Source organism: Elephantulus edwardii, unplaced genomic scaffold (genome assembly GCF_000299155.1).
Source record: "Elephantulus edwardii isolate Elephantulus edwardi_28Jun2011 unplaced genomic scaffold, EleEdw1.0 scaffold00118, whole genome shotgun sequence".
Taxonomy (NCBI): Eukaryota; Metazoa; Chordata; class Mammalia; order Macroscelidea; family Macroscelididae; genus Elephantulus; species Elephantulus edwardii.
The window spans coordinates 5,583,186-5,601,662 of NW_006399868.1; the positions used below are offsets into that span (position 1 = coordinate 5,583,186).

General features: G+C 43.0%; 1 protein-coding gene across 1 annotated transcript in view; it reads left to right on the top strand.

Moving 5' to 3' along the window:
* Positions 1 to 3,594: 3,594 nt before the first annotated feature.
* The window catches only part of CDH7 (cadherin 7, type 2), a 152,698-nt gene continuing 137,815 nt past the window's right edge, over positions 3,595 to 18,477 (top strand). The window contains exon 1 of the mRNA XM_006892742.1: positions 3,595 to 3,804. Within this exon, the coding sequence (XP_006892804.1) occupies positions 3,595 to 3,804 (210 nt within the window). The remainder of the gene's footprint in view (positions 3,805 to 18,477) is intronic.

Genomic DNA, 18,477 nt, shown 5'->3' on the forward strand with positions numbered 1-18,477 from the left:
AACAACAACAACAACAACAATATATATCACAATAAATTATTACCTGTTTTTTGTTTTGTTTGTTTTAAAATTTATCTTCTTTATAAAAATTATATTATTTTGGAGCCATTGTTCATTTCCATCTAGACATTTTGATTCCTGATTTGTAGAGTTCTCTGGTTCCTGCTACTAAGAATGTTTCATTTAGTGTAAGAAATGCCTGAAACATTTTACTATAAATAGCATTAAAGCAAAAACTAGCATTACTTCATAAACAGACTCTCACTTTACCATAGTTTGTTTCAAATTTAGTTATCTCATAAAATTAAAAAGAATCCCAACAATGTGACTTACTTTCTTTGTTTTGTGTGTAATTTTTTTAATACTTTTTAGATAAGGATAAATTTATATATGTATTTTTTAATGAGCATATGTATCAGACACTATCCATAGCTTTCATAATAAACTCATTTAAGCCAGCAAGTGAAAATTGAAACAGAGTCATAGCTGACCTTCATTGGGGTTCAAAGGCTACAGAACACAAAGAACAAGATTACTTATCTTTCTTCTGCAGAGACTGGTGGATTCAAACCACTGGAAAAGTGCAGGCTTTGGGTTAACAGTGAAACCACATATGGACTATGTCACCAGAGCTCACTGAAACCTATCCATTAGAAGCATGTTGTTGTTGCTATGTGCTGCTGAGTCAACCACAACTCATAGTGACCCTGTGCACAATAGCTCTGAGCTCTGCTATCTCCTGGGCCAATCTCAATGACTCTGACACACCTACTCTCATTACCCCAGTTGCTGTATCAAACCATCTTATCTGGGGTCTTCTTCTCCTGTGCTGTCCCTCCACCCTTCCAAGCATGATATCCTTCTCCAAGGGCTGGTCCCTCCTGGCCAACATGCACTAAATATGTGAGACCGAGCCTCAAAATTCTTGCCTCCAAGGTGCAGCTTGGCTTCACCTGCTTCAGGGTAAACCTGCTAGTTCCTTTGGTGGTTGTTACCATTTTTACTTTAAGGGTTTTGAGGCATCGTTTTGAAACTTCTTTGAATTTAAATAAGTTTAATAAATGACTATAGCGTAGCTCTGGTAACCTAGTGCTTAGGGCCTGTGCTACCAGCCCGAAGTTCAGTCTTTCTGGCAGCTCGAATCCACCAGCTGTAAGAGAAAGATGGACAATCTCCTCCTTTAAGAGGTTCCACAGACCTCTGCTGGGGCGTCAGTTATCACCAAGTTCCAACTCAACAGCAATGAGTCTATCAGACTCCAAGAATGGGTCGGTAAGAAATGAAGGACCCAGAATTTGAATATTTATTTGGTCTGAATACACAGACGTTGCCTGTTTCTGGGTAACCTGAATGGTTAACACCCTCAGTTGCTGATTGCAGAGTTAGAGGTTTGAGTCTGTTAGGGGTGCAGGAGAGAAAATGCTTGGTAATCTTCCAGAAATGAGACCCCGAGAATCCTGTGGAACTGAGTGTTACTTTGAGCCATGTGAGGTCACCTGCATCTTCCTGTCATGTGTGGGCTAAGCTTCAGATTGCTGACCGAAAAGACAGCTGTTCTAACCCACCAGATGCTCATGGGAGAAAGCTAAGGTACTCTCTGATGTAATGTGTCATCCGTGGAGACGCTGGAGGGCTGATTTACTCTGTCCTGTACGGTCATGATAAGGGAGCTTGGCTGGCTTAGTGGTAAGAAAGTGTCCTGACAGCCCAAAGGCATGTGGTTTAAATCCACCAGTTGCTACATGGGAGAAAGATGAGCACTCTCCTGTGTGATTAACTGCCTCTGACACCCTGTGGGAGGGTCGTCTACGCTCTGGTTCCAATTCGACGGAACCCAACAACACCCCCCCAACAGTCACGATAAGTTCAGATACTCAGAGAGCTGTCAACTTGAGTCTGTAGCTGTATCTTTCTGAATACAATTTTTTTTTTAACTTTTATATTTCTAACACACTATTTAGTCCTTTTCTGGAAGCTGTTGGATTGTCAGCAGTGGTGTCTAATGAGTAGCCAATCGTTGTTTAATGAGAAACAGATGAGAAAATGGGGGTCCTACACTGTGAGGACAGGGTGCAGACGCAGTTGCCGAAAATGTATCCTTTGGCTTCATCTTAAAAGTGTTGGCGTTTTTCTTTCTCTGCCTACACCCCACCCCCCAAAACCCCAAGAAGCAGCAAATGGTAATTTTTCTCCTTAATTATTCTATTGTTGATTTATTTATAGCTAGTACAATGAATTCATAAACCGAAGTGCAGCATAGTGATTTAAGTGAACATTCTGTCATAAATTCTCTTTCCTCTGTGTTTTGGGGTCTGTTTGGGAGTTTAATTTTGCAGCTGATTTTATCTCTCTTGCATAATGAGTGTTCAGTAACTGGAGTAAATGGATATTACACGAAAAGACGTCCAGATCCTCCTAGTTGGATGTTAGCAGTGACCTCAGCTCATGCGTGTAGCTGGGTCTTCGCCCTCCTCTGGAGCAGTTTATGGCTCTTGCATTCATTTCATGAGGATCCTGCTACATATGACATCATACTGAAAAGCTGGAGGGTCAGCAAAAGAGAGGAAGCCCCCAGTGAGGTCAGTGGACGTGGTGATGCAGCAGTGGGCTCAGGGGTGTCAGGGATGATGCAGATGGCACAGGATGGGGCAGAGTTGAGATCTGTTGCCCACAGGGTCACTGAGGCGTACTCGACGTGACATCCCCAGCAACGACGACTATGAATGAGGCGAAGCGTATTGCACGGTGGTCAGGCCAGTAGCCGCAGTGGGAACGTAGCCTCACACGCTACACACCATCCTCATCATGAATGTGAAGGGTGGAGAAAAGAACCCTGGAAGCTTTTAAGCTGATCACAGTCACATTCGAATACATGAAAGCAGCTGGTGGCCTGTGACTCAGGCTGACTCAGCCAGCCTCAAATCACCTCGTACTACTTTTTTCTTTTCTTGGGTTCACAGTAGAGGTTTGAATCTGCATAGGGCCGTCTCATTTGGTTAAATATCTGCACTGGCCAGCTTTGCTTTCCTAATCTAATAACGAGTAGGACTGGGTACAGTATGAAAGAAGAGGAAGAAGGAGGGGGAAAAGGTAGCATTAAAAGAATTCCAAAAAATCCTGTGCTCATGCTCAGTAAATCATGTGCTAAAATGAAACAGTCTAAGAAGAAAGGCAAAATCGTAAAGTCGCAGTGTGGGGTGAGGAGAATTCTGCGCCAGCAATATTTGATATGATTTACAAATATGACATCATTGTCATTTTCTATCCCAGAATATCGTTGATATTTTCATGGTTATGCAAATAATGGTGTATCATGGGCAACCCAGCCTGGAGCTGGTGAATGACAGGACGTTATTCTGCGTGTGCTTTTGACGTGAGCTCTTGTCTTTGCCCTGCTAGGTGCCTGTGGCGCTGGACTTGGGCGACGCTTCTCGGCACCAGTGACCTTGTCCCATCGAACACCCTGCGAATTATCATCTCTGGACACCCAGCTGACACCCTGCCGGAGGCTAGAGCTGCCCTGCACCAACTGTACCTGCCTTTTCCCTTGTCAAGGTTTTTCTCTTACACAGGAAAAAGCAAAGGAAACAGAAGATGAAGGTGGGCAAAGTGGAGTTCTGCCACTTTCTGCAGCTCCTCGCCCTCTTACTGTGTCTCTGTGGAACGAGTCAGGCCGAGCTCTCCAGGCCCAGCTCGAAGCCCTATTTCCAGGCAGGGCGGTCCCGGACCAAGCGCAGCTGGGTGTGGAATCAGTTCTTCGTGTTGGAGGAGTACATGGGCTCCGACCCCCTCTACGTGGGAAAGGTAGGGCGTTCACGTTCCACGGTGCACATGGTCACGGTCAATGTTTGCGGCCACGTGGAGAACTGCTAATTATTGCTTTGGAGGCAGACAGCACAGGACTGTCACTCTTACACGTAGCATTTGCCACTGTGCAGTCGTTCTCAGGAAATGATCCAGCAGAGTGAAGGTATGAGGTAGCCTGGGATGCCTTTGTTTCTGGAGACGGTGCGGATCCTGCAGGTGCCTGTGTACCGTGATGGTCAAGCCTCCAGGAGCATCACTGATAGATAGAGATGACTTCTCTCTTGCAGCAGCGTGGGGTTTTAGCTTCTCCTTGTTTGTGGGTGCCGCATAAATGAAATCCATCCTAACTGGGTACTCACGTGTCCTTCCCTGATTCCTGAACTTTCAAGATTACAAAGGGAAATTTCTGAGCCAGTGTAGAACATTCAAGGGCACTTTTGAAAGTGGTTATGTTTAGAGAGACCTTTGCTTTTGATGTGTCCCTTTTCCCCCTTTCTTTTTTTTTCTTTTTTTCTATTTGAACTAAAAGTGAATGTGAGCAGAAGTCTGTTAGAAGCCGTCTTAGACTAATTGTGGGCAGTTTGTGGTGCAGTTACCATTAATGTGTTGGCTCGGTGGCCAGTGGGAGCTACATCGTGTTTACTTTTCAGTTTCCTTCTGTCTGGATGTTTGGTGCTTCCATTGGGTAACTCAGAGCTGACTGTGGAGGGGGCACGTCCAGAGAGCTTGGCCTTTCCTCCACTTTCCTCGTATACCAGTCCCAGCCTCAGTCTGCTACAAGTTTGTTTGTTGTTGTTGTTGTTGAGTCGCAGGTGACTCATAGCGACCCTAAGAAGGAGAGTCCTCGAAGACGCTTGGATGCCTTTCATCCTCTCTCCAGGTTCATAGGGTTTCCGGAGGCAAGCTATTATGGAAGTGGATGCCACTCCTCCTTCCACGCTTGCTACAAGTTTAGATTAGTTAATATTTTTAAAGATTTCCTGAATTTCTCGCTTTGATGTTTAACTAAGTTTTTGAATCACTGGGTTTTCTAAGTCTGGTGCATCACGGCAAACCCAAAGTCTGAATGTCCTTTCTTACTTTCTCAGTTCTCTGCTTCTCTTCCTGGTGAACGAAGGTGCCCCAGATTGGTGAATTTATTTGTGGGTGCAACTCTGCATTACTGAGCAGAAGTCTCTGCTGTTTACTCCCCAGGTTTTCTCTTTTCTACTTGAGCAGGTTTAGTAAGGGTTAACATATATTCTTGTTGGTGAACACACACACATATCTCAAGGAATTATTTGTTATATTCATTATTAAATATTATTCTCCTTTTGTGCATCTATGTTTTATAAATGCTGCTTATGTTGTAGGAATAAGTAGAGTGGGTGAAAGGTTCTAGGGATGTAGATTGTGTTTTGGTTTTTTTTTCAGCCCATTTAGAACACTTTGCTGTCCTAAAGAGAGTGTGTAATGATAGTGCGGGTGTGTTTTGGAGTTGAATCTTCCCCCGCTGGCCGTTCTGTTTTCGTTGGCAACACTGAACTGTATTCTATGTGGCATGTGCTGAGTTTCTCTCATCTTTCATCTCACATCACTTGGTTGCTTTTGTGTTTCTTTGCAAAAATGACAGAGAGAGTAGCAACCAGAGTGAGGGTCCTCTCTGAGGGATGGTGGACTGATGTCACCGAACAACATTTTAACTAAGAATCCAGCTCTTACTGTCATTACTTTTTGATGGATATTGAACAACCTGATCAATCTTTCATCAATAGAAAGACCTGAAATATGCAACTGAGCACTAAGCCCTGAGCAGTTATTTGTGAGAATGAAAATTTTCAAACGGCAGCTAAAATGCTCGCACAGATTTATTTGGATTTGAGCAGAGTTGCTAAGCAAAGTGGGCATTTCATAAATCCGTGTATTTTTTTAACATTTATTTATTATCTTCATATGATATTTTAAGAAGTGATATGCAGCTCATCTTTCACAATTTTAAGATTGTAGAAATGCATGCCTAGTTGTGGTGGTTGTGTCCTGTCAAGTCAGAACTGATGCAGAGCTGACCTTCCAGGGAGCTTTGAAAAGCAGGACGTCACATAGAAGGAGATTGTCCGTTGTTCTCCTCGGAGCACCTGGCGCATTTGTACCGTGATAGGGAGGGGTTTAGAGCTGCTGTACAGAGGGTCGCTATGCATCGCAGGTGACTCGACCAATAACATTCTATAACTGGAACATTCTGTTCTAGGTCTGGAAGCAAGAGTGGCATCCACTTCCTAAACAACATCCCTCCAGAAACTCTATGGACTTTTGATAAATGTCGATAGTTGTAGAGAGACTTTCAGGCCTTTTGCTCATAGGGTTGCAATGAGTTGTGCTCGACTCGAAGGCAACAGCAACACGGCCACCACCACCTTTCAACTGGTAGCACAATTCCTCACCGCTAAGCTACTGGAGGTCCCTTAAATGTCATAATAATTGAGCTTTATTTTTTTTTTAACATTTCTTATTTGTAATCTTTATATAATATTTTGTAAAAGTTATTATACACAACTCATTCCTTAACTCAGTTTAAGATTCTAAAAATGCATGTCTTCTTGTTGTTGTTATTGTTGTGTACCATAAAGTCAGGACCGACCCATAGCTGACCCCCCAGCAGGTTTTCAGAGGCAGTTAATCTCACGGGAGGAGATTGCCCAGCCTTCTCCTGTTAAGGTTTCTCAAATTCTCTGTGTCTGTATACAGAGTCACTGGCCGATGCTGCTGTTATTTTTATGAGAGAAAGTGTGTGGCTCTCTGATGGGATATCATGAGATAGTAGAGAAGATATTTTTAGCCAGTTTTAGGTGACAAGCAAGTAAGTTTAGATGTATCTTTTGCATGTTGTATGTTGAAAATTCAATACAGCAATCCACAGCAAAAGATTCAGGATAGAAGCTGGGCTAAAACACAAACAGTTGATGGAATGAGTTTAAAAGGGTAGTCAAATAATTCAAGATGCAGAGAAAATTTACAGACAAGAGAGGCAAATGATGGGCCTTGGGAAAGCAGTCTGTATCTGCCGGGGAAGCAGTGTCTGAGAGCTTCTCTGGTGTGGCTCATGTTTTGTTAGATGATGACATTGTGCTTTTTTAAGCTGGTGATCTGAAAAAGAAGAGAGAAGAGTGACTTTGACCTTAGGAGGTGTGGGTGGTTTTGTATGTGTGGAAGAGACACATTATCCATGTTTTTTCTAGTGGAGGGAGAGGTTGGCTGTGATCTGAAATGTTTACAGGACATAGAGAATGCAGTGTTGGAAAGGAGTAAATGGAAGAATGTATAGATGGCTAATAATGAAGAAAAAAGCAAGTCATTACTTTTTTAAAGAGACTTGTAACTCTTGCCTGTTAGATGATTGCATTCTTAGCTTGCTCAACTATGTAGGTCATTTGGTAAATAAAACTATGACTTCAGTGGGTTCTGTAGCAGGATTGGTCACGTAAGGGGTATGTGTGGGATGTGCTGGGCTTCAGTTTTAATGCTGGGTCTTTTACTTCCTACTAGTTAGTATAACTTTAGACATGACACCTAGTATTACTTTAATTTTTTTCATCTGCAAATTGTAAATAATGATACATACAGTAATTGAAGTAGCTTTTGAGAACTAATGTGCTAAAAATATTTGTGAAATGTCTTCAGTTAACCCAGATGTAACTATTTTTTTCCATCTTCTTCATTATATATGAATTTTAACTTATTTAACTTAAGCTTGGAAAATATATAGTGATACCGGGAATATGAGGGTTTCTTATACTTGTATATAACTTTTGTTGTTATTTGCCATTGAGCCAGAACCAGCTCATAGCTGACCCTTTCGCTAGTTCTCATAGGCAGTAAATCACACGGGATTAGATTGCCCAGTTTTATCCCACTGTATATAATTCAAAGGTGGCAAAAGTATGGTTACATGTGAATAATTCAGTTTTTAGACACTGAACCATAGATGTCAGAGAAAGCATGTTTAATTTGTTTACACCTCCATCCAGAGTTGAGGATTCAGGTAGTTGTAAGGACTGGTCGCTGAGAAGAGATAGATGTTCTCTGTAGTAGATCCAATTCAATCATTGGAACAATGGGTCTAATGAGGACAGTATACACTATAGCTTCTGATTTTATGATTTCAGCTCAGTAATTGGGGTTGCTTTACCTCAAGACCAAAGGAGAGGAGCCCGTTAGCCCCTTTCTGACAGCTCAACCAGGAAACCTGAGGCTCAGTTAAAATCTGGTGACGTGATTTTTGCAGGATTGTCCCCCCTTCGCTTCTGATGCCATTGTTATGTGCTATCGAGTTGGAACCTACTCCTAGCTGCCCCTCCAGACCAATTCCAGAGGTTGCAGAAGGCATGGGAGAGATTCCCCATCCTTCTTCTACAAAACAGCTGGTGGATTCGAACCATCTGCTTTTGGGTTGGCAGCATGACTCCTTATCACTAGGCTATTTTGTGACAGAAGCTAATAAAGGATTGACTGTGAGTGCGTGATGTGAAAGAGTGAGCCACTTGCCAATACTCTTTCATTGAGCTCCCCTGTGAAGAAGAAGAATGCAGCTGTCCCCAAGTGTCCCTCTGTTGCAGATCACCAAGCCCTCACACTGAACTTCCTGCAGAGAGGAGGGAGTGAGGGGTCCTTTCTTTTCCTTCCCTGCGGGCAGTGGCGTTTCCAGCCTTCTCATGGCTCTACATCGTGCTTTCCAGTCAGCCGTTACCTCACCTCTCCATGTCTCACCTAAGGACTCCTAATTGTCTGACAAGAGTGACTCTTTCCCAGGCTTCGCAGTCTGTGCTACAGGTATTCAGGATTTTCCTCTCTCCTGGTTGCGATGGGCTGCCAGCCATTGCAGTGCCCCAGGCCTTACCTCTCATCCAGATGTGCGCTCCTGCCTCTTCCTCAGGCAGCTTCCTCTGTGATGAGCATCACTCTTGGCTTGCCACAACTCCCCTTCTTCCCTTCTCATCAGGGAAGATGTATGCCTGTTGCCCGTGTTGAGATCCAGCCCGTCGAAATGCTAGAGTCATTTTGCTTTACATCTAAACTGGCTTGAAACTTTGGCTGAACATTTTTGATGCATTTCATTCCACCTCCGCGGTATTTGTCACAAAGAGCTTCTCCTCTTCCTGAGGACGAAGGTATGCATCCACATTCCCAGAAGGCGGCCTCTGTCTTTCCACGAGGTCCTGCTCAAAGACGTCCTTATGAATTGGATTCTTCAATTGGGAAAAATGATGTTTAATACAAAAGGAAAATAATGAGTCAGTAACATTAATTACTTAGAGAAGCTCATCCTGATAAAATGTGCATTTTAATAGATTTAGAAGAGAAAGAACACTATCCACACAGTAACACAGGCCATCCCCGGAGCCATCGAGTGGATCCCAATGCTTGGTGATGCTGGAGAACAGAGTGGAATGGCCCTGAGGGTTTCCAGGACTGACTGTCCTCTGTGCCAGGGCCAACGGCTGCATCTTATTCCCACACAGTATCTGCTGGCTTCAATCTGCTGACCTGTTGTTAGCAGCTGAAGGCTCTAACCATCGTGCCACCAGGACTCCTTTCAAAATCAGTGGGAGAATCCTCTACAAATTTGGCTCCTCTCAGTCTGATCAGATTGTGAGAGAAGGCACTCCAGGAGCCTAGCCAGCTCATCCCCCTGCTCTCTTTTTAGCAGGAGTTAATGTGTGAAGGGCCTTGTTCTTATCTCTTGTTAGTTTGCTGACAGAAGTGTGGGACTCCCGGTGGCTTCAAAGGGAATGTGGACCTGGATCCGCTCGGCGGGGGGCAAATCCATCCTGAGTTTGAGAACTACTTTTTAGGCGGTTATTTTTAGCTCTTCTAATACTCCAGCATAACCATGAAGTATTAATATATGCATTTTCTTCATGCAGAATCTGCACTTCCCCCACCCCCCCGGCTTTTATTTCGAAGTTGAACATGGAATATGTCTCATTTCTGGCTGCGAACTTGCAGCATCCTCCCATAAATTCTGTTTAATATGGCTAATTTTCTCTCCCATGCTATCTGGGGCTGGAAACAAAGATAATTACCAAAGACTTCATCAGGTAGAACTAGGAACTCAGAAGTTGGAAAGGGCAGGTGCCGTTACTTCCCAGTCACAGGCACTCCAGAGCATCTAGACAGGACTGTGCATTTTCTGATTATTATCTGTGTGGTTCAAACTCATAGGAAAATGTGGTCTTCCCTTGGATATGTACACATTCTGCCTGGTCCTTGTTCAGAGAGATGAGGCGAGTGTAACAGCCACAGTTCAGTCTGTACCAGTTGTATTCTTGCATTGTTTCTGTGTGAGTTTTAAGAAGGTGAGATTGGAACTGGCACTTTGATATTGGGTGTTAGCACACTGTAATTGTTGTGACAAGCTTTCTATGCAGTGTCCTTCAGTGCAGGCTGAGGGGAGCCGGTGACCCACCAGGATAAGTGGCCGACTCGGGCCAGCAGCCCCCTTGCTGGGTTAAGCATCTGTAGACAACTGCTGTATCAGTGACATTTCATCCTGATAGTTACGCGTGATTCATGTCAATTCTGTGTCTAGGGATCTCCAGAGAGAAATAGTAATTTGGAGAAATTTGTTTAAATTTGAACTTCACAGTGCCACTAAGCCTGTCCTTCTCTCTCTTCTCCCTCCCTCCTCTCTCTCCTCCTGTCTCCTTGAAAATGTTCACAAATAGAGTTATTTAGCCGTGGAATTCTCCTTCCTCATGGCGTCTCAGGTGCGGTTCCTGACCAGTTTCCTCAAGTGCATCCATCATCCCTGTGGTGGTGGAGCTTTATCTGCTGCGATGGGACTGAGTGGGTTTCCAGTAGCTTCCAGTCCAAGCTGGACTGGGAGAGAAGGCCTGGGGATTTACTTCTGACAAACAGCCAGTGAGAAGCCCCGAAACCACGATGATTTGTGCCCTGACTAATGGTAAAGGTGATTGGGACAGAAGGACATTGCATCCCATAGTACACGGTGTGGCCGTGCAGTGGGTGCTCACTGGAAGGTATTTTCCAACCACAGCTCTGTGATAGGTACTGTGCCAGGTAAAAGACACACACACGCACACACGGCTAACTCTTCTATTTGACATAATTCACATTCGCGTTGTTCTTAGGTTCCATCAAGTTGAGTACAACTCATATTGACCCTGTGAACAATCTCTGAACCCTGTTTTATCCTGTGCCGTCCTCATCATCTCTGACACACTTGAGCCCATTGCTGCAGTCATGTGTCAGTGCTCCTTGTCAGAAGGTCTTCTTCTCTTTTGCTGACCTTCTACCTTCTGAGAGCTGGAAAGTGAATAAAGGTGATAGAACAGTTGATGTCTTTGAGTTTGAGTATTGGAGAAGATGATTGATTATCCTGTGGACTGCCAAGAGAATAAACAGATGTGTTAGAGAAAATGTAGCCAGAATGTTCTTTAGAGGTAAGGATGACAACACTTCGTCATACCAGTATTTCATAGATTGATTGAGAAGTGTATTTCATAGATTGATTGAGAAGTGGAATGGATAACCAGAAAGCAATAGACAAGAGTAAACTCCACCACCAAGCTACACCCAAGGATGTCGGTGAGGAAGAGGGCTGAGGAACGAAGGCCTGGCTTCTCAAACGAAAGCTTGAAGGAGATGCTTGATGTAGGTCAATTGTTTCATTGTCCTCTTAAGTAGAAGAGAGAAGCAGTTATCTTAAAATATAGGGCACAGTCTTCTAAAAATATATTCAGCAACCAAGTGGCCTTACTATAAAAAAATAAAAAAAATAAATAAGTAAGCAGAAGCAGCAAGAGTGGCAGACCGCTCCTGTTTTAGCCTCCTTGTTTGTACGATGATGACACGGCAGATACAAACTTCAGAATTCATATTCCGAAACATTTCCACATTTAGAAATTTGGTACGAAACATTTCCCCCTGCCATGAGTTTCTCCAAATTTGAATATGCCGTTGTTGCTGCCGCTGTTGTTGTTAAGGGCAATAAAGTCCACTGTAATTCACAGCGGTCCCGGGAACAACAGATCTTAAACATGGCTCTGTCTCGTCCTCACAGACTCTACCCTGCTCAGGCCCATTGTGGTGGTCACTGTACCGGACCATCTTGTTGAGAATCTTCTCCTCCACTGACCTTTAACCATTCCCAGGATGTTGTACTTGTCCAGCCTGCTGCTCGACTGGCCCCGCTTAACAACATGCTCTAACTGTGTGAGGTGAAGATTCACCATCCTCGCATCCACGGGGCACCCTGGGGGGGACATCCTTCAAGACAGATTTGTTTGTACTTTAGTAGTCTGTATTCCGTCCTCTTTAGTACCACAGTTTAAAGACATCTTATTTATCTTATTTACAAGTCATTATCGATAATTTAGTTGAGTCTTTTACATTTGGGGTTTGTGTAATCTCCTGTGTAGTTTTAGGTTGTGCATTGGGACATAAATCCACAGAAGTGTCCCTCTCATGTCAAGTGACACAGGCTGTTGACATGGACTGATTTCTGGTCATGTTGAATTTGGTCACATCCTCCAGGCAGTGTTGACTGGTTGCCTTTGCTGAAAAATAGCATCCAAAAGTCAGGAAGTCTCAAGAGAAGTATGCAGTTACCTAAGATGTCCTTGTGGACTGGATGACCGCTGTGGCTGGGTTGAGGGGGTATCTCCCAGGGAGGCACTGACGGTGGCCATAGTGACTCGTTGGATCCATTGTGCGTCTTCAGTGTGAAGAGTGGGGTCTTTCTAAATGGAGGTCCACCCTAGATCTGCGATGTTGCCAGATTTTGTCCATAAATGCAGGTAGTTATTGATCTTGTTTCTCAAAAACACATCAATGTCAGATGTCTCAGCGATGCAGATTTTGTTTTTTTCCTGTGAACCAGACAATGATGCTTTCTATAGTGAAGATTTCCAAGAAAGTTGTCTGCTGTTTAGATTAGAAAGAAGAGCTTTTTCTTCTCCCTCATTGCTTTCAAAATATACCAAAGTGTTTTACATTCTCTGATGGTGCCACAAACACTTAGCATCGTCATTAGAAACAAGCATTGTTTTGAAAAATAGTAGACTCTTAGAGTAGTATGAAGTAAAAACAAAATATCACACAGTACAATCAAATGTTTTACATTTTAATATATTCACAAGACAATTGAAATCTAAACAATGGATGGAATTATGTTTAATGTTTAAAGAGATACTGTAATGACAGCTTTTACTGATGACTCTTTTTAGAGCCTATAATATTTCCCTTTCATTGTCAATACTGATTAAATCTTCAGAAAAACCTCAAGAGTTAGAAAGGAGGCATTCTTACATTGGTTGAAGACGAGCATTTGGAGTTTGAATAAGTGGAATAAGGGAATAGCTGTCAGAGCTATAATTAAGGAGAGTTAGACAGCAGTATCTGGGTACTTATATCAGAGCATTATCTTCTTTCCCCTCAGAACTTAAACTTTTAGAAGAATTTAACCTAAAATGAAAATTAATTTGTTATAAAGCTAACTCGTCACATTTTGAGGAAAGATAGTTTCCATATATGATGCATTTGATTTAAAAAGAAATAGACGAAGGAGCAGCAGGTGATGTTTGAGCATGTCTGCTATCTCCTGGACTTTAGTGGTTGTGGGCAGAGTGTCCACTGGCTCTCAGGTGTGGCTGAGGTGATGCTGACCCCCAGTGACCTTCTGAACCGCAGGAGGTGAGCCCATCGTGCTTCATCGCACAGGCTCTGCTGGGCTTGAAACCATGGCTGCCGTCACTGGGTCACTCCATCCCCTGGAGGACCATTCTGTGGTTGAGAACATCTGAGGGGAAGTCGTTTCACTGAGGATTTGGAAAGTTTTACCACTGCTCACGTAGAAAGGATGGCGGTGAGATTGCCAGGCTGCACGTTAGTAGTGTGACTTCAGGATTATTGTTTGACTTTCTTGCATTTTATGTCTCCTGGATTGAGAAATGGAGACAGCCCTGTTCAGTGTTTCTTGGAGTTGTAGAAAAGAGCATGAGAAATATGGTGAAGTGCTGAGACTTGGCTTTCGAGTGCTGACAGCTCTCCTCGTGATATGAGGGTAAGCAGAGCTGTTGTTAGTTGCTATCGTGTTGATTCTGATGCATGACAATCCCACTTGTGAGGTTGGAACTTCATAGTTTGGGAGAAGATTGCCAAACATTTCTGCTGATGCACGTTTGGATGGATTTGAACCTCCAGTCTTTCAGGTAATGGTGTTGTATGCTGTAGAGTTGGAACCGATGCATAGCTGACCCTCTGGTGGGTTTTCAGAGGCACTGCTTCTGAAAGGAGGATATTGCCCATCCTTTTTCTGCAGAGAAGCTGGTGGTCTTGAACCGTGTGCCTTCAGAATTGCCAGGAAGCTTCTTGCCACTAGGGTCTCTATACTGAGAATGTAATCACCTGTGATATCTAGGGAGCTCTGGTGGCCTAGTGGTCAGGACTCACCTTGCCATTCCAAAGGCACATGGTCCAAATCCAGCAGCAGCTGCTCTGTAGAGAAAAATGGTCCGCCTCCTTCTCTGTGATTTATTGCCTCTGGAAACCTGTCAGAGGGTCAGCTGTGGGTGAGTTCCAGCTCAGTGACATGCGCCCACAGTCATCTGTGAGATCCAGAGAGTCTGGCAGGTGCAGTGCTTCTCTCCAAAGCTCTTCATGTCTTAATATTTGAAACCATGACTGTATTACTTTACATAGAAAAGAGCCTTTGGAAATGTGGCTAGTATTAAGCGCATTGAGATAGAGAAGAAGTGTGTGGTAATTAAAGTTCCATATCAACCTGATGTAACCATGCTTCTTAGTAATTTGACATTTGTAACCCAGTAGTAATGACTGTCTACCAACAGTTAACATTGTGATAGACGGAGGAAAGATTCGCATAGTCAATGATTTCATCTTGCTTGGATCAACAATAAACACCCTTGGTACCAGCAATCAGGAAATTAAAACATGTTTTGCGTTAGGCAAGCCCACTCTCAGGGACCTTTCCAAAATGTTGAAGAACTATGATGTCAGTTTGAAGGCTGAGGTGTGCCTAATTAAAGCCACTATTTTTTTTTGTTTGTTTCAGTCATTTGCTGTATATCAGAGAGCTGGCAATTGCCCAGCAATATTTGAACAATTGATGCGTTTGAGTCATGGTACTGGAAAAGAGTATCCCATGGACTAACAAAGAACAAACAAATATGTTTGAAAAAAGTGAAGCCCAAATGCTCCTTGGAGACAAATATGTTGAAGCTTCATCTTTCATAATTTGGACATATAGCTAGGCGAGGCTCTCCCTTGGATAGGGGCATTAGGCCTGGAATAATGGATGGTCAGGAAAGGAGAGGTGGATTGCCTCACTGACTTCAGCAGTGGGCTCTCTAGTGTGTCAGAGATGAAGAGGCTGGCGCAGGACAGGGCAGGGCTCAGGCTGGCTGTTACAGGTTTGCTATGAGTCGTCCATAAATTGACGGCACCTAGCAACAGCATGGTGTAATGTGTGGTGATGAGCCAGTCAGCTGTAAGGGGAGTTTCCTAGGGGATGCAGTCTGCATCCAGTTTATGCTTCTGTCAGGTAAAAAGTTCCCTCACTTGTTTTAGTTCCTGCACCTTGTTTGTAATCATCCAATTTCCAGTTCTTGAGATTCATTAACCTTTGAAGCACGTGGAGGAGCAGCCTTAACTGCTCATCTTGAATTAGCCAGACCCCCAGCTTTCTGAGTCAGAAGAAGCCTCCCGTCTGACTTCTGTCTCAGGGCCGGGAGCAGCTAGCCTCTGCAGGGATGTAAGCATCTCCTTGAAATGGATCTCTGTATAAATGCATGACAGCATTTGCTTCTCCAGAGAGCCCAGACTAAGAGAGATGATCCTGGACTAACTATATGGGACGGATAGTGGGTCACTGTAATCCCAGAACTCCATATATGTGAAAAAAGAGATGATGCCTGGTCAAGACTGACTAGAGAGACGCAGAGTTGCTGGCTCAGAGGATCAGGAGGGAGTCACAAAACAGTAACCACGGGTAGCTTCTGGGGGCTGGGAGGAGCAGAAAGAGGGGTTCTTTTCTCAAGCTCTGAAGGAGCTTTGCCTTGCAACGCCTTGATATCCAGCCCAGTGAGATCTGTGTGCGTATTCAATAAAGATATTTGGAGGGCTTTGGAACCATGACCAGGGCAGAAGTATTTCCTTTAATGAGTGAGTATTCCATGCTGAACTCCTAACCAAACCCATTGCTGTTGGGTGGATTCCAACTCATAAAACTGATCAGATTTTGAGATTGAATGTGGTTGTTGCTGTTTGCCATCAAGTTGGAGCTGACCCATCAAGGAACTTCTGAAGGAGTTTTGGAGACAATAAGGGACAGAGGAGTAGATTGCCCATCCTTCTCTCTCTGAGCGACCAGTGCATTTGAATGGCGTGCCTTTAGGATTGCAAAGCAGCTTCTTACCACTAGGCCACCAGAGCTCCCTGTCTTCATTGTTGGAGGTAATAATTATTATCAAAAATTAGGTGTAATCTGACACATGCATCTTAGAAATGAAGCCTAGGAGAGAGATTTTCAGAAAATAATATATACAGATAACCAATTATTCTGTCTGGAAAGAAAATGTTAAGACTTCCATTAAAAAAAAATAAAACAAAAACCATTTCCTCTGTTTTGTTTTGTTTTTTTTAGGGTTTGTTTTTTTTTTTATTTGAAAGATACATTTGCACTTAAAGAGTTTTAACTTACTGACACTCAGCCTCTAATGGCTTAATGTGTCAATATGAGAGAAGGTGTGACCTGCTTTTAAGAGAACCTTGAACCTGGCTCTCTGCCTACTTTTGCAGAAACAAACTAGAGTGGACCTAGAAAGAAAGTTTGACAGGGTAAAAAGGCTGAGTGGGAGGCTATGGACGGTTCTGGTAGAAGTAGAATTTTTACTTTGTGCAAGATAAATTCAGAAGGGTGATTTTCTCTTGATGGAACTGTGTACCCTGAATGAAAGGACACAGACCCAACCCAAATTATGAACACCATTCCCACCAGTTTTGTATGTAAATAGTCCCCAATTATCTGATAAGAATGCTTCCCTAGAAATGTCTCCTTATCTCCTTACTTAAAATGCTGACATATTTTAAAATCTTTCACTGAAAACATACAATCAAGATTTGGACAACACATGCATATAATGAATGTTCACCAGATGTCGGTTGAGAACGATTTGTGATGAACACTGGTGCAGTTAGTCCCACCACACTGGAATTAGATTTCTCTGATTTGTGAGTCACGGGAGGGTCCACATTGGAGCTGAATGCACCTGGAGAAAAATTATGCATTCTGGCGTGCTTCTTTCTGATGAAGAATGAGGAAGATATACACCAGCATCTCTTTTTCCTCATGTGTTTGAGGAACTCCGTTTCACATGTTCTAGCCTATGATTCCTGGGCAGGCTTTGCAACAGATTCTCAGCTTACTTACAACCAAGCTGAATTTATGTATTTGACTGGGGTGTGGTGCTTGTTCAGGAAAAAAGTAAATAAATAAATAGGTATTGGCACGTTCTAGTCAGTGGTGTTCAGTTTAATTTTGTCCTCAGAAAAGTAAAGCCATCAACAGTTCAACTAAAGCACCTTATGGATACTAGGAGATTGCTCTAACAGATGGTATGTGCTTATTTTGAATTCTAAACTTGGACATGCTCTATAAGAAATGCAAAGAACGTAAAATGATTTGTAGAGTAAATACTCAATGTTAGGGAAAAAATGTCTTCTGCAAAAATTAGAATTGAATGGTGGGATGGTGGTTTAAATCTTGAAATCGAAACTTCCCAGATGCGTGACGTGGGCTCTGTTAGCGCCTTTGCTGACTGTTGGACACCTGCACTTAGAGGCAACTTGTGGAAGCCCAGCTGTGCTGAGTGTATGTGGAAGTACAGTCAGGCATCACAATGATCTGAAACAAGGTTGGTTTTCCCATTGGTTAGGTCATTTGGTGGGAATGTGAGCACAACTGGTCATGGAAAATGTATACGATGAATATATGGTTAGGTATTATTGGCATGACAAGAGTCCAGAATAAGAGCTGCATAGTAAAGTGGTCTGGGGCTGTGGTGGGTGGAGGACTTTATAACAATGAAATAACTCTTTTCCCAAAGAAAAAGAAAAAAGCAATCGGGGGAAGAGGTGGGGAGGGAGGAAAATGTACAACAATGGAGGACTGGAAACCCAAGTTCTCTATAAACTTTCATTAAAGTCTCGGTTAAAAAAACATCAAAAGGTTAAAAAGTGTTCTGAGTCAAAGGTACGAGGGCAAGGAAATGAGAGGACTGGATAAAGGACAGAGAAGGTACTTCCAGAGAATTTTGACACACTGATATTAATGTAATTAATATCATTAAGTAATATTAATGTAACTAATATAATTGTGTAAAAATTATCAAACAGGAGCCTTATTTTCCATGCACCTTTTAACCAAAAATGCAATAAAATATTATTTTTAATTTTTTTAATTGAAAAAGAAAATGTATACAAAGGAATGGAATTCTGGGGTAGGAAGAAGAAGTGCATTTTAGACCCAGTTAAGATTTCAGTTCCAAATGTTTATAATAAAAAGCAAACCAAAAGCAAACCGAGCACACAGAACCAAGTCAGTTCCACCCCATAGCGAACCTGTTGGATAGCATAGAACTGCCCTGTAGTGGC